We start from the raw sequence: 16,828 nt of genomic DNA, 5'->3' as shown, positions 1-16,828 counted from the left end.
CTGATCATAGATTTGACTACTTCATCTGTTTGTAACTTGTACAATATTTGTTTCAGGGTAAAGATCTGACCCATATTAATACTACAGAGACATATGTGAGAGGTGATGAGCAGTGTAAAGAGGAGATTCCTACAGATAACTACATTGGTGAGTAGTAACCATTGAGGCTATATTTACATAAACATGTCTGATTTTGATTTAGTGACAAATGTATAGGACACGAATATAGTGGTGTAACTTGCAGCTCATGGGCCTCAATGCAAAATCTTCAACAGGGTCCCCAACTATCATGGACTTTAATAGTGATAGTCCATATAGGCCAAAGGGACCTTTAGGGTCCCCCTAGTCTCCAGGGTCTGGGTGCAATTGCATCCCCTGCACCTACTATAGTTACAACAGAAAGGGAAGTCATCTCACCTACAGGATAAGGATACCAATTGCATGGAGACTTGAAGTACTGCAAAATCCAGAAGAATGTGAAATTCCAGCAAAAGGATTCTTTAAAAAACACTTTTATTGGTATAATAATAATAATAATTTTTATTTATATAGCGGCAACATATTATGCAGCACTTTACAATTAAGCGGGGACATGTAAAGACAATAAATTCAATACAAGTTAAGACAATTCAAACAGTGACATTAGGGGTGAGGTCCCTGCTCGCAAGCTTACAATCTACAAGGAAATGGGGGAACACAATAGGTGAAAAGTGCTTGTTATTTCAGGTCTGGCAATTATAATAAATATGGATTTTCATATAAAGCTGCATGATCCGGTCATCAGCCCGTGTGTTTAAGTGCAATAGTCAAGTATCAAGTGCAGTTATCATGTGCATGGAGGGTGTGGAGACAGATGAGTAGTAGGGTGCAGCTTCACATGCAGATAATATTTGGAAGGAGGGAACAGGACAAAGTTAGTTTACTGAGTAGTTGATGTGGTAGGCTTGTTTTTAAGAGATGGGTTTTTAAAGCACGCTTGAATAGGTCGGGGCTAAGTATTAGTCTGATCGTCTGGGGAAGTGCATTCCAGATAGCTGGCGCAGCACGAGAGAAGTCGGAGACGGAGGTGTGAGGTTCGGATTATGGGGGATGTTAGTCTTAGGTCATTTGTAGAATGGAGGGCATGTGTAGGGCGATATACGGAGATGAGAGAGGAGATATAAGGCGGTGCAGAACTGTGGAGAGCTTTGTGGGTGAGAGAGATGAGTTTATACTGGACCCTGTAGCGAATGGGTAGCCAGTGTAATGACTGGCACAAGATGGAGGCATCAGTGAAGCGGCTGGACAGAAAAAAATCCGAAAACAACTAACATAGAAAAATTAAAAAAAACACAACATGAAGAGCAAACTCACCAAAACCTTGTCAGATGACAAATGCACTCACAGAGTGCAGCAGGCCCCTGATAATAAATGCTAAAGCAGCACAGGTGCAAGCCACTGATGAGAGCAAACATTAGAGGGGTTGGCTGCCTAGTAGTAGTTTATTATCAGGGGCCTGCTGCACCCTGCGAGTGCATTTGTCATCTGACAAGTTTTGGTGAATTTGCTCTTCATGTTGTATTTTTTTGAATTTTTCTGTGTTAGTTGTTTTTGATATTAGAGTAGGACTCGCAAGTTTATGAGGACCCTTGACATTGGGTTGCGATCTTATGCATTTTGGCCAAAATTGTAACTACCGTATATACTCGAGTATAAGCCGACCCGAGTATAGGCCGACCCCCCTAATTTTGCCACAAAAAACTGGGAAAACTTATTGACTCGAGTATAAGCCTAGGGTGGAAAATGCAGCAGCTACCGGTGAATTTCAAAAATAAAAATAGATGCTCCATACCGTTCATTATGGCCCCATAGCTGTGCCATATAGTGCTCTGCACCGTTCATTATTGCCCCATAGCTGTGCCATATAGTGCTCTGCACCGTTCATTATTGCCCCATAGCTGTGCCATATCGTGCTCTGCACCGTTCATTATTGCCCCATAGCTGTGCCATATAGTGTTCTGCACCGTTCATTATTGCCCCATAGCTGTGCCATATAGTGCTCTGCACCGTTCATTATTGCCCCATAGCTGTGCCATATAGTGCTCTGCACCGTTCATTATTGCCCCATAGCTGTGCCATATAGTGCTCTGCACCGTTCATTATTGCCCCATAGCTGTGCCATATAGTGCTCTGCACCGTTCATTATTGCCCCATAGCTGTGCCATACAGTGTTCTGCACCGTTCATTATTGCCCCATAGCTGTGCCATATAGTGCTCTGCACCGTTCATTATTGCCCCATAGCTGTGCCATATAGTGCTCTGCACCGTTCATTATTGCCCCATAGCTGTGCCATATAGTGCTCTGCACCGTTCATTATTGCCCCATAGCTGTGCCATATAGTGTTCTGCACCGTTCATTATTGCCCCATAGCTGTGCCATATAGTGCTCTGCACCGTTCATTATTGCCCCATAGATGTACCATAGAAAGCTGTGCCATTGCTGCTGCTGCTGCAATAAAAAAAAATGCCATACTCACCTCTCTTGCTTGCAGCTCCTCAGCGTCCCGTCTCGGCGTCTCTCTGCACTGACTGATCAGGCAGAGGGTGGCGCGCACACTATACGTCATCACGCCCTCTGACCTGAACAGTCACTGCAAGAGGACGCGAAGACAGAGCGGCGCCCGGCGTGTGGAACGTGGACAGGTGAATATGTAATACTTACCTGCTCCCGGCGTCCCGCTCCTTCCCCCGGACAGCTGGTCTTCGGTGCCGCAGCCTCTTCCTCTTTTACCGGTCACCGTTGCCTCTCATTAGAGAAATGAATATGCGGCTCCATCCCTATGGGAGTGGAGTCCATATTCATTACTTTAATGAGCGGCCCCACGTGACCGCTGAACAGGGGAAGAGCTGCGGCACCCGGAGACCGTGGGTCTGCAGGGACAGCGCCAGGAGCCCCGGAAGCAGGTAAGTATGCCTCAGCGCCCTCTCCCCCTCACCCGCCGACCCTGCCGCCGACCGTGACTCGAGTATAAGCCGAGAGGGGCACTTTCAGCCCAAAAATTTGGGCTGAAAATCTCGGCTTATACTCGAGTATATACGGTAATTCCTCATCTAATGTATTATATGCATTATTTAATTTTTCATCTTTTTTGCACTTTTTATCATCTTTTTGCAGGGTGCAACAGGGCCCCTTTATGTTGTTCCTTGTGTGTTGCATGTATATATATAGTGCTGGACGGCCCGCCTGCTAATACTATGGGCGAGATCCATAGGTTGTTCAGACACTGTGCATCACATTTATCTGTGTGAATAGTGTCTTATGCAAGCCTTACCTGTGTGCATTTTTGCTACTAGGCAGCCAACCCCTCTAATGTTTGGGCGAGTGGGTGGTTGCTGTCATCAGTAACTTGCACCTGTGCTGCTGTAGCATTTATTATCAGGGGCCTGCTGCACCCTGTGAGTGCATTTGTCATCTGACAAGGTTTTGGTGAGTCTGCTCTTCATGTTGTGTTTTTTATAAATTAAAATCCATGTAGAAAAAAAGCTTTCCACCACCATAGAAGAAAAACATACATGTTTCATACAGTTTTCAATCATTGCCTTGTGTCTGCAAAGTGTATGTGTCTAAAGGAACTGTGAACAACATTTTTTCGTTCAAGGGCCACATTGCCATACTGAATCAATCCCAAAGGCCACAAATTTTTTTATAGGGGTACTTACATGAATACATCACTAGAACCATCATCTGTACATTAACTGAACACCAGAATCAAGTTTTGAGGATTTGGAGAGTTTCTGCTCCCAAATAAATCCAAGTGAAAACTGAGTTTTTGGAGCACCAGAACCACCATCAGTACATGAATGCCGCATCAGAACCACCGTCGGTATAGGATTTCAGCGCCAGATCTATCTTCACTATATGAATGCTGCGCCAGAACAACTATCAGTACATTAATGCAGTAGAAGAACCACTGTAAGTAGATGAATGCAGCATCAGAACCACCGTCAGTACATGAATGCTGCACCAGGAGCGCTGTCAGTACATGAATGCAGTGCCAGAACCACTGTAGATGAATGCAACAACAGAATCAGCATCAATACAGGAATGCAATTCCAGAACCACCGTCAGTACATGTATACATCACCCAGCTTAGTACAGCAATCTATTGCAATGTCAGGTCATCCCCATATACAATTAGAAATCTCTTGAACTTACAACTCCAAGTGTGTCCTTAGCTGATAAGGAGATACTGGGAGTTGTTGTCACAGTCATCATTCGGTTGTTACCAAGCCATCATCTGACTTACAGGAACGCCAGTACTGATGAGGCGTAGTCAACATCACAAAATGTTTTTACATCCAGGTATCTTATAGGCGACATCTTCTCTGATTTGAAGTCGTTCCTATCCCTTTTGTCTCCATGTAGTATTGACGCCAAGATGAGATCATGCCCAAAATTTGCCTGTCTTCAGCACTTCCAGACAAGGTGCCCTTAAAAATAAAAGTATCTTACATGCTGTGCCCCAGAATAAATATCTTTCACTGTGCTTCCTGCACAAAATATCCCTCCCACACTGCCCCTCTCTATAATGTCTCCCCACATTGCCCTGCTTTATAATATACCCCCTACACTGCTCACTGTATATTATCCTTACCCACATTGCCCCTCTCCAAAATATCCTCCCACACAGCCCCTCAGTATAATATTCCTCCAACATTGCTCTACCCCATAATGTCCTTTTACACTGTCCATCTCCAAAATAGCGCTCCAAACTGCCCCTTTCTAACACTGCCATCAAGTGTGCCCCATCCCACTGCTCCTCGCTATACTGTGCACCCTTTCACAAGCCTCCATAATTTCCACAAAATGTGCCCTCGCAGTAACGTCAATCCTCCCCTCCTCTGCCCTTTCATATAAAATGGTAGCATCTGCAGCTCCTCCATGGTGTGCTTACTGGTGCCTTCCGTGTCCTTTGCCTCTGCGGCGCCAGAAGCAGTGTGATGATGTTTGCAGTAGCTGACCTCATTAAGCCGGGACACTGCTTCAGACTCAACACCCAAGTGTTGCAAAAGTATTCGTATTTGAAAGATGCAAATGCATTTTAATATAGGAAGAAGTGAGCGATGTTTCTCAGTTCCTGTGGGACACAATAAACCCTTTGGGGGGCCATATGTTGCGCAGGCCTGGTGTAAAGGATCATTTTGCTGGAATTTCGCTTTCTACTATAATTACAACCCTGTGCAGAGGGTTTTAACCCCTTAATGACAGCCAATACGTCTTTTAACTGACCTGAGATATAAGAGAATAGCCTCCCTATACAGGTGACAATCCAGCAGCTGTCGGCTATACGCTATAGCTGACAACTTTCTGCATCAGCCACGATCAGTGTTTGCACCGTCCAAATCTGTTTAACCCCTTAGATGCTGCTGTCAATAGTGACTACATCATTATAAATGGTTAACAGAGTGTGGGGGCTTCTTCTTTCCACGAGTTTGTGGTCCTGATATTTGCCATGGCAATTCATGACCAACTAGTGACCTTAGAGTCTGTCGGCTGTAGTAATCTGTTTAGAAGTTAGCGGCATTTACGTGGTAAAAATACACTTTTTCATTTCTGTCATACCACTTTGCATTAATTCCTGAAAAGCACCTGAAGGGTTAATAAACTACCTGACAGCAGTTTTCATTATGTCAGGAGGTGCTGTTTTTAAAATGGTATAACTTTTGGGGGTTTCCCAATATATGGAACCCCTAAAGGAACTTCAAATATGGATAAGTTCTAAAAAAATAAATTTTGTAAATTTTATTGAAAAAATGAAAAATTACTGCTACATTTTTAAACCTCCTAAAATGCTAACAAAATAAAATAACATTTTACAAATGATGCTGATGTAAAGCAGACATGTGGGAAATGTTATTTATTAATATTTTGCTGTGGTATGACTATCTAGATTAAAGGGATAATCATCCAAAGTTTAAAAATAGAATTATTCTTACCGTTAATTCGGTTTCTAGGAACCTTCCACGACAGCGGTACTGGAGGATGTCTCCTGGCCCTAATGGGGGACAGGAAACACAAAGAGGTTAAATACCCTCCCCTTCCTGCCACCTCCAGTGTTTTTTCTGGACACAGTAGTATGTATAGTTACCACTTAAGTGCAGGAATCATCCAATTAAATTATCAGATAGGGAGGGAAATTAGTGCTGTCGTGGAAGGTTCCTAGAAACCGAATTAATGGTAAGAATAATTCTATTTTCTCCAGTCACCTTCCACGACAGCAGTACTGGAGTAGTACCAACAAATTATTTCTAGGGGGGGACAACCGCCTGCAGAACTGTTCTGCCGAAAGTTAAATCCCGGTTGAAATCAAGCCTGTAGTGCCTGGTGAACGTATGTACTGATGACCAGGTGGCAGCTCTACAAATCTGCTCCGTAGAAACATCACCTCTCTCTGCCCATGATGTTGACACCGACCGTGTAGAATGGGCCTTTAGCGATGGAGGAGGTGTTAGATTCTGGGATGAGTATGCCAGAGATATGGCTTGTTTAATCCAGTTGGCGATAGTATTTTTTGTCGCCTTTCTTCCTTTGTTCTTTCCGGAGAGTTGAATGAAGAGATTTTGATCAATCCTCCAACTCTCTGTTTGTGAAAGATAATATAGAACCACTCTGCGGACATCCAGAGTGTGGAAGGACTCTTCTCTCACATTAGAAGGATCCGGGTAGAATGAGGGCAACACTATGTCCTGACCTCTATGAAAGTCTGATGTTACTTTAGGTAAGAAGGTAGGGTCTAGACTAAGGATTATACTATCCGATGTTACCCTCAAGTAAGGTTCTTGTATGGATAGGGCATGTAGTTCTCCTATCCGTCTGGCAGAGGTAATAGCCACTTAAAGACCGTTTTCAGGGTAAGAACCTTTAATGAAGATTGAGATAAAGGTTCGAAAGGGTCCCGAGTTAGACTATTAAGGACCAAATTAAGGTCCCAAGGAGGAGTATTGTTGAGAACTCTGGGACGGATTCTACTTGATGAAGTTATAAAACGCCTGATCCACCGATGTTTGGCTAGTTCTTGGTCAAAATAGGAGCTAAGTGCTGAAATTTGTACTTTCAAGGTATTGGGCCTAAGATCCAACTCTAGACCTTTTTGCAAGAAGTCCAGAATCTTGGCAATATTAGGATGAAATGGGTCTGGAATATCTGGAAGATACCATGAGGAAAACTTCTTCCATATCTTGGCATAAATGGCATTCGTCACGGGTTTTCTACTGCTTTGGAGAGTATGAATTACTTCATCCGAGAGGCCTCTTGCCTTTAGTATTTTGGCCTCAGAAGCCATGCTGAAAGATTTAACCTGTGAAGGTTTGGATGCAGCAAAGGTCCTTGATGAAGAAGATTCTCCTTCTGGGGTAGATATACTGGACCTTCTTGAGCCATGTCTAACATGGCGCTGTACCAACTTCTCCCCGGCCATGTTGGCGCGATTAGAATCGCCGTAACTCGCTCCGATCGAATCTTCTGTAGAGTTTTTGACAGCAATAATAATAATTAAATAATAATTTTATTTATATAGCGCCAACATATTCCGCAGCGCGACAGCAATGGAATCGGAGGAAAAGCATAGACGAGGTTGAACCTCCACGGGTGAGAGAACGCATCCATGCCCAGTGCTCTGTCTGCCATATTCAGGGAGAAATAAGTTTGCAGCTTGGCATTCTGACTGTTGGCAAAAAGGTCCACTTCCGGAATCCCCCATCTGGAAATCAGGGAGAGGAAGACCTCCTGGTCCAGACACCATTCCCTTGGATGTACATCCTTTCTGCTCAGGAAATCCGCCTGGGTATTGGCTGACCCTTTCAGGTGAACTGCCGAAATAGAGAGGAGGTGCCTCTCTGCCCAGAAAAAAATGTTTGAGGCTAAGGTTTTTAATTTCTTGAATCTTGTGCCTCCCTGATGACGAAGGTATGCTACCGTGGTCATATTGTCGGAATATATCCTGACATGGTGTCCCTGAACAATAAAGGATGCGGCTTTTAACGCCTCTTCCACTGCCTTCAGTTCTCTGACGTTCGAAGAGCTTGCTCTGATGTCTGGAGCCCAGGTGCCCTGGAAATGGGTTCCATCGACTATAGCACCCCATCCCCTTTGACTGGCGTCCGAAGTGAGTGTCTTTAGCGGGATCTGGTCCCAACTGACCCCCCGTTGGAGGTTCCGCAGCCGTAGCCACCATGTCAGGGATGTCCTGACATGATTGGGGAGGGAAATCCTTTTGGAAAGAGAACTCTGCTGTCCGTCTTAAGATGATAGGACATGGGTTTGGAGGACTCTCGTGTGGGCTTGGGCCCAAGATACCATCTGGATACAAGATGTTAGAGATCCCAGAATAGACATGGATTGTCGTAGAGTTGGAGTCTTCAGGGTTCTGAATGCTGTTATCTTCTGTACCAGATCGAGTTGACGTTCTCTGGGCAGAAAGGATTTCCTCAACTCCGAGTCCAGAAGGACCCCTAGGAACTTCTTCCTCCTGGAGGGAAGTAGGTCCGATTTCTCTAGATTGGGGATCCACCCCAACGACTTTAGTATTTCTAGAGATTTTGATAAGTCCGCCCTGAGGCGGGAAACTGAAGGAGCGACAATGAGTAGATCGTCTAGATAGGGTACTATGCAGATCCCCTGAAGACGGATGAATATAATGGCTTCTGTCATGATCTTTGTAAAGACCCTGGGAGCTGAGGCGATTCCGAAGGGAAGGGAGTTGAACTGGTAGTGTACTATCCCTTGCTCCTGAGATATTGCGAATCTTAGGTACTTCCGGAATTCTGGATGGATTGGGACGTGGTAATAAGCGTCCCTCAGATCCACTGTAGCCATCGCCCAGTCCTGTCCTATCAGAGGGATCGCTGTTTTGACCGACTCCATCTTGAACCTCCTGTAGGTTATTACTCGATTCAGGGGTTTCAAGTTGATTATTATTCGGTGTTTTCCTGAAGGTTTCTTGATCAGAAACAGATGGGAATAGTGTCCTCTGCCTCTTTCTTGTTGAGGTACTGGGGAAATTACTCCTTCCTGGAGTAACTCTTGAAGTCCGCAAAGGAATGCGCCCTGAGGGCTGAGACTCTGCAATGAGGTTATCCTTATGTGATGAGGGGGAGGGCTCTCGAACTCTAATTTTAGTCCATTCTGAATAGTGTCGAGTACCCATTGGTTCGACGAAATGGAACTCCACTGGTTGATGAAGCTCGAGAGACGACCCCCAACGCCCTGGGCGTAGTCACTGCTTATCCGCGGTCTGCTGGGACTGGGGAACCAGGATGTTCCTACCTTTCCCCCCTTTAGGATAGCTCCAGCGTCCTGATTTGCCCTTCCCTTTGAACTCTCGCTGGAAGGGTTGTTCTTTTGAGGGACGAAAAAAACGTTTCTTCGGATTCCTCTGTTCCGGATGCGCTTTCTTCTTGTCCGTTGCTTTTTCCAGAATATCGTCTAGGGCCTGCCCGAACAGATAGCGGTCCTGAAAGGGAATGGCACAGAGCTTTGTTTTGGACGTTATGTCCCCACTCCAAGACTTTAGCCATAGAGCTCTTCTGGCTGAATTAGAGAGAACTGCAGATTTGGCAGCTACTCTAACGGACTCTGCCGAAGCATCGCTAGGAAGCCTGTAGCTTTCTGGAGAAGCGGGAGGAAATCTAAGATTACTTCCCTAGATGTTCCCTGGGTAAGGTGGTCTTCAAGTGTGCGGAGCCAACGAAATAGGGATCTAGCCACGCTGGTGGACGCAATATTTGTTTTAAGGAGATTGGTGGAAGTCTCCCAGGATTTTCTTAGCAAGCTCTCCATCTTGCGATCCATAGGGTCTCTGAGTTGGGAAGCATCCTCGAAGGGAAGGGTTGTCTTTTTTGAGACTCTAGAGACCTGCACATCTACCTTAGGGGTATCCCACAGGGAAACGTCTCCATCGAGAGAGAAACGATTCTTTAGCTCAGAGGGAACAGTAAGTCCCTTTTCGGGCGATTCCCATTCATGAAGAATGAGACTCTGTACCTCTTTAATTTCTTTGGCTTTAACCCACCGAACATCTCATCCTGCACTGATGGTTTCTCCTCCTCTTCCTCAACGCCCATTGTCCCCCTGACCATACTAATTAACTCATGTATGTCTTCCGAGGAAAAATAGTATTTCTTACTCTCCTCTTTGGGGGTGGAAGTGGAGCCCTCATTCTCCCACAAATCCTCCGAACCGGAGGAACGAATTTCACCAGAATCTGAATCAGACGTAACCGTAGCCATCTTCCTTTTTTTAGGGGGAGGTGGCGGAGGTAACAGAGACTGGGAAAGGGCCGATACTGAGGACTGAACTTCCTGTTTAATGAGGGATTTAATGCTCTCAAACAAGGATGGCTGTTCTGAGCGTAAAATTTCATCAGTGCAGGGCTGGCACAGTTTCTTCTTGTAAGAAGAAGGAAGCCTTGATGCACAAACACCACATTTCCGATCTTCCGATTTTGTCTTGGAAGATCTGTCCTTCCTAGGGGCAGAGGCCTTATCTCCCTAAAAGAGAGAGAAGGAGGACTAAGTATATAGCACCCTAAGGAATACAGGGATAAAGGGACCTTAACCCGCTACTCACGGTAGGAGGGAGGACGCAGGGCTCGGCAGAAGCAGAGATAGGTCTGTCACCTTCCATGGTCAGTCAGTACTGAAGTCCAGTCAGTCAGACAGGGGGCCTTACCTGGAGGTGACTTCCAGGGTTAAATACCGTGGAAGCTGCGTCCAATCGTGTGCTCCTCCTCCCGGTCCCAGGCATAGGGGAGAGAACCGCCATGCCCCATCAGAATTGCTTTCCGACGCGCGTGCGTTCCACCGCTGGAACGCACATGCCGTGAACCGGAAGTTCGGGTACTTCCGGTTTGTGCGTCCACCATTTCCGGCCATGCAGGAGAGGAGGAATGCCGGGGAGCCGCGCGGGGACCCCGGCCGCACCATACCGCTCCGCTTTACTCCCGAAGGAGCGCGGGAGGAGCGGAGGAAGGGTCCCGAGTCCACACCAAGTGGGGAGACGGGAGCAGCGCCGCAGGGAGGAGGAACATCCCGACCCAGGCTGCCCGGCTAGGTAAGATCTCGAGTGCTCCGATCGCCGGCCAAGGCAGCACTACCGCAGGACCTCTTCATGCCCCATAGGGGACAGGAAAAACACTGGAGGTGGCAGGAAGGGGAGGGTATTTAACCTCTTTGTGTTTCCTGTCCCCCATTAGGGCGGGGAGACATCCTCCAGTACCGCTGTCGTGGAAGGTGACTGGAGAAAATTGCTATTTTTTAACATTTTTCTCAAATTTCTGATATTTTTTATAAATGAAAACAAAACATATCGACCTAAATTTACCATTATCATAAAGTATAATGTGTCCTGAAAAAACAGTCTCAAAATCACTGGGATTTGTTGAAGCATTCCAGAGTTATTACCACATAAAGTGACACTGGTCAGATTTAAAAAATTTGGCTCCGTCACTAAGGGGTTAATGTCCATTTCGCTTTTTTATCACTCCTATAAAGTTGAATGGCCCTTCTTAATTTGCTTGCACACAATAGATTAAAATTTGCAGAACCACTCATTTAAATTTGACCTGACGACCATCTAATGTAAATTGAGGTGTCCTAACTTTACTAAAACAAAAGTTGTCAGGAAAAAGAAGGATCAGGGTAACGAATCTAAACATGCCAAATCCTTATGTTTTCAAGAGAGCTAAAGTGCCACATAAGTTGTATGACAGCGGTTAACTCACTTTTCTCCACTGACAACACATGCTCACTTGATTGAACTAGGAATGTGTGGGTATCAGGGTCAGTATCATCCAATTGAAAGCTTCACTAGTTTGAATTGAACTTTACTACATGACTTGCTTTATATGTGAATTTTATGTAGAATTCTTATAAAATATCTACATGATATTAAGGCTATTTTATCCAAAATTAACAAAATAAAGCATCAGTTTTAATTTTGGCAGGCGACTGTATCTGGAGCTCAGAGGGATGTGCAATGTCAACAGATTTTACAACAGAAGACCATGTAAACACACATAATATTTATGAAGAGCATGCTATCAATCCAGAAGATGTATCACTTGAACCTACTAAACAAGTCTTAACTTTTGATTCATCGCAAGCTGTTAAGAAAAACAAAAGTCACGGGAGGGATGCTCAACATCAAAAGTATTACACAGTGGAAAAGACACTTTCATGTAGAAAATGTGGCAAATGTTTTATCGATAAATCAAGTCTTGTTACATATATGAGATGTTCCAAAGGAGAGAAGCCATTTTCATGCACAGAATGTGGGAAATGTTTTAACCGTAAATCAAATCTTTTTAGACATCAGAATATGCATTCAGAAAACAAACGATTTTTATGCTTAGAATGCAGGAAATGTTTTACACGCAAATCAAATTTTGTTAAGCATCAAACCCACACACAGGAGACTTCATATTCATGTCCTGAATGTGAGAAATGTTTTACAACTAGTTCAAAACTTGTTATACATCAGAAAATTCACACAATGGAGAAGCCATATGCTTGTTTGGAATGTGGGAAATGTTTTACAGTTAGTTCAAAACTTGCTATACATCAGAGAATTCACACAGGGGAAAAGCCATATTCATGTTCAGAATGTGGCAAATGTTTTACAGAGAAATCACATCTAAATAAACATGAGATAATTCACACAGGAGAGAAGCCGTTTTCATGTTCACAATGTGTGAAATGTTTTAACCAAAAATCCAGTCTTGTTAGACATGAGAGATGTCACACAGGAGAGAAACCATTTTCATGTTTGGAATGTGGGAAATGTTTTACACATAAATCAGAGCTTGTTACACATCAGAGAATTCACACAGGGGAGAAGCCATTTTCTTGTTCTGAATGTGGGAATTGTTTTAGCCAGAAATCACATCTAGTTAGGCATACAAGAATTCACACAGGGGAGAAACCATATTCATGTTCTCAATGTGGGAAATGTTTTACAGAAAAATCACACTTTATTAAACACGAGAGAGTTCACACAGGGGAGAAACCATTTTCATGTTCACAATGTGGAAGATGTTTTAACCAAAGATCCATTCTTGTTAGACATGAGAGAACTTGTAACACATCAGAACATTCACACATGGAAATAGTAAAATTTATATTCTGAATGTGGGAAATGCAATACAGGAAAATTACATCTTACTATGTAAATGAAAAATCACATGGGAGTGAAGCCATTTTCAAGTTGAAAATTTGAGATATGGTTTAACTAAAAATCAAATCTTGTTAGGGTAAGTGTACAATGCACTTGATGCTATTATCAGAATTATTACCCCAGATGGAATATGCCCTACAGCACTTTCCTATACATTTGATTAAACATTATTTAGATGTATAAATGGCAGACAGAGATAAAATGAACACAATATTGACCCATACCTGTTAAATGGGACATAATGGCAAAGATGTCCTATTTCAGAAAACTTTTCTTCATAGTAACATAGTAACATAGTTAGTAAGGCCGAAAAAAGACATTTGTCCATCCAGTTCAGCCTATATTCCATCATAATAAATACCCAGATCTACGTCCTTCTACAGAACCTAATAATTGTATGATACAATATTGTTCTGCTCCAGGAAGACATCCAGGCCTCTCTTGAACCCCTCGACTGAGTTCGCCATCACCACCTCCTCAGGCAAGCAATTCCAGATTCTCACTGCCCTAACAGTAAAGAATCCTCTTCTATGTTAGTGGAAAAACCTTCTCTCCTCCAGACGCAAAGAATGCCCCCTTGTGCCCGTCACCTTCCTTGGTATAAACATCCTCAGCGAGATATTTGTATTGTCCCCTTATATACTTATACATGGTTATTAGATCGCCCCTCATTCGTCTTTTTTCTAGACTAAATAATCCTAATTTCGCTAATCTATCTGGGTATTGTAGTTCTCCCATCCCCTTTATTAATTTTGTTGCCCTCCTTTGTAATCTCTCTAGTTCCATTATATCCTTCCTGAGCACCGGTGCCCAAAACTGGACACAGTACTCCATGTGCGGTCTAACTAGGGATTTGTACAGAGGCAGTATAATGCTCTCATCATGTGTATCCAGACCTCTTTTAATGCACCCCATGATCCTGTTTGCCTTGGCAGCTGCTGCCTGGCACTGGCTGCTCCAGGTAAGTTTATCATTAACTAGGATCCCCAAGTCCTTCTCCCTGTCAGATTTACCCAGTGGTTTCCCGTTCAGTGTGTAATGGTGATATTGATTCCCTCTTCCCATGTGTATAACCTTACATTTATCATTGTTAAACCTCATCTGCCACCTTTCAGCCCAAGTTTCCAACTTATCCAGATCCATCTGTAGCAGAATACTATCTTCTCTTGTATTAACTGCTTTACATAGTTTTGTATCATCTGCAAATATCGATATTTTACTGTGTAAACCTTCTACCAGATCATTAATGAATATGTTGAAGAGAACAGGTCCCAATACTGACCCCTGCGGTACCCCACTGGTCACAGCGACCCAGTTAGAGACTATACCATTTATAACCACCCTCTGCTTTCTATCACTAAGCCAGTTACTAACCCATTTACACACATTTTCCCCCAGACCAAGCATTCTCATTTTGTGTACCAACCTCTTGTGCGGCACGGTATCAAACGCTTTGGAAAAATCGAGATATACCACGTCCAATGACTCACCGTGGTCCAGCCTATAGCTTACCTCTTCATAAAAACTGATTAGATTGGTTTGACAGGAGCGATTTCTCATAAACCCATGCTGATATGGAGTTAAACAGTTATTCTCATTGAGATAATCCAGAATAACATCCCTCAGAAACCCTTCAAATATTTTACCAACAATAGAGGTTAGACTTACTGGCCTATAATTTCCAGGTTCACTTTTAGAGCCCTTTTTGAATATTGGCACCACATTTGCTATGCGCCAGTCCTGCGGAACAGACCCTGTCGCTATAGAGTCACTAAAAATAAGAAATAATGGTTTATCTATTACATTACTTAGTTCTCTTAGTACTCGTGGGTGTATGCCATCCGGACCCGGAGATTTATCTATTTTAATCTTATTTAGCCGGTTTCACACCTCTTCTTGGGTTAGATTGGTGACCCTTAATATAGGGTTTTCATTGTTTCTTGGGATTTCACCTAGCATTTCATTTTCCACCGTGAATACCGTGGAGAAGAAGGTGTTTAATATGTTAGCTTTTTCCTCGTCATCTACAACCATTCTTTCCTCACTATTTTTTAAGGGGCCTACATTTTCAGTTTTTATTCTTTTACTATTGATATAGTTGAAGAACAGTTTGGGATTAGTTTTACTCTCCTTAGCAATGTGCTTCTCTGTTTCCTTTTTGGCAGCTTTAATTAGTTTTTTAGATAAAGTATTTTTCTCCCTATAGTTTTTTAGAGCTTCAATGGTGCCATCCTGCTTTAGTAGTGCAAATGCTTTCTTTTTACTGTTAATTGCCTGTCTTACTTCTTTGTTTAGCCACATTGGGTTTTTCCTATTTCTAGTCCTTTTATTCCCACAAGGTATAAACCGCTTACACTGCCTATTTAGGATGTTCTTAAACATTTCCCATTTATTATCTGTATTCTCATTTCTGAGGATATTGTCCCAGTCTACCAGATTAAGGGCATCTCTAAGCTGTTCAAACTTTGCCTTCCTAAAGTTCAATGTTTTTGTGACTCCCTGACAAGTCCCCCTAGTGAAAGACAGGTGAAACTGTACAATATTGTGGTCGCTATTTCCTAGATGCCCGACCACCTGCAGATTTGTTATTCTGTCAGGTCTATTAGATAGTATTAGGTCTAAAAGTGCTGCTCCTCTGGTTGGATTCTGCACCAATTGTGAAAGATAATTTTTCTTGGTTATTAGCAGAAACCTGTTGCCTTTATGGGTTTCACAGGTTTCTGTTTCCCAGTTAATATCCGGGTAGTTAAAGTCTTAGGCTTAGTTCACTGTAAAATAACAAACTGATTTACCATATTTTATTGATTATAATACGCACGGACCTAGTACACACCCCAAATTTTGTTATGGAAAATGGTAATAAAATGTTGGTACATCTTGTAGTCTGCTTTTATGGTAACTTACCGAGGGGATATCTGTGGTGGAGCTTGAGCAGGGTCCCAGGAGGCAGGGTCACTACTGCAGGAAGCTGGAAGCAGGAGGAGTGGGGAAATGCTGTGGCCCCCTGCTGGGAGGAGGGGGTGCGAGGCTACTGCAGGCCCCAGACTTTCACAAAATGTCTGGAGTCCCTGCATTTCCCACCCTTTTCAATGCGGTGGACTTCTGGAAAATGGCCACTAGCATGCGCAGAATGAGATCTCAATCTATGCTTGTACCATCACCCCACTCCTGCTGCTGCCAGGTTAGGGTGGTTTCACACTTGCGTTTTTGTCTGCAGCATTTTTTGCACAAAAAAACGCATGCGTTTTTTTTCCCTATATTTAACATTGAAAACGCATGCGGTTTTTTTGTACGCGTATGGTCGCGTTTTCAATGCATGCGTTCATTTTCAAAAATGCAACTTGTAGTATTTTTGAGGGGCGTTTTTTGGACAAATAAAAACGCATGCGTTTTCATGCGTTTTTTTTGGGCCAAAAAATACATTGGAGTCAATGGAAACGCATGCGTTTTTTTGTGCATGCGTTTGTTTGCGTTAAAAACGCATGCGTTTTTATATTAAAAAACCAGAAAACACACTGATATGCCACCCCCCACCATAAAGGTGATAAAGGTATCCTAACCCTAACCCTAAAGGGATCCTAACCCTAAAGGGATCCTAACCTTAACCCTACAGGGATC

At 43.4% G+C, this 16,828-nt stretch overlaps 1 protein-coding gene across 1 annotated transcript; it reads left to right on the top strand.

The window, feature by feature from the left end:
• The first annotated feature begins 7 nt into the window (after positions 1-7).
• LOC138663989 (zinc finger protein 300-like) lies at positions 8-13,301 on the top strand. The gene is made up of 2 exons (XM_069750386.1): positions 8-147; positions 11,982-13,301. Exon 2 carries the CDS (start codon positions 12,014-12,016, stop codon positions 13,160-13,162), a length of 1,149 nt encoding a protein of 382 aa, XP_069606487.1. The 5' UTR covers positions 8-147; positions 11,982-12,013; the 3' UTR covers positions 13,163-13,301.
• The last annotated feature ends 3,527 nt before the right edge of the window (positions 13,302-16,828 follow it).

The sequence above is a fragment of the Ranitomeya imitator genome, chromosome 2 (genome assembly GCF_032444005.1).
Source record: "Ranitomeya imitator isolate aRanImi1 chromosome 2, aRanImi1.pri, whole genome shotgun sequence".
NCBI classification, from domain to species: Eukaryota; Metazoa; Chordata; class Amphibia; order Anura; family Dendrobatidae; genus Ranitomeya; species Ranitomeya imitator.
The sequence above is the reverse complement of the archived record's forward strand: the minus strand, read 5'-3'. Positions and strand labels throughout refer to the sequence as shown.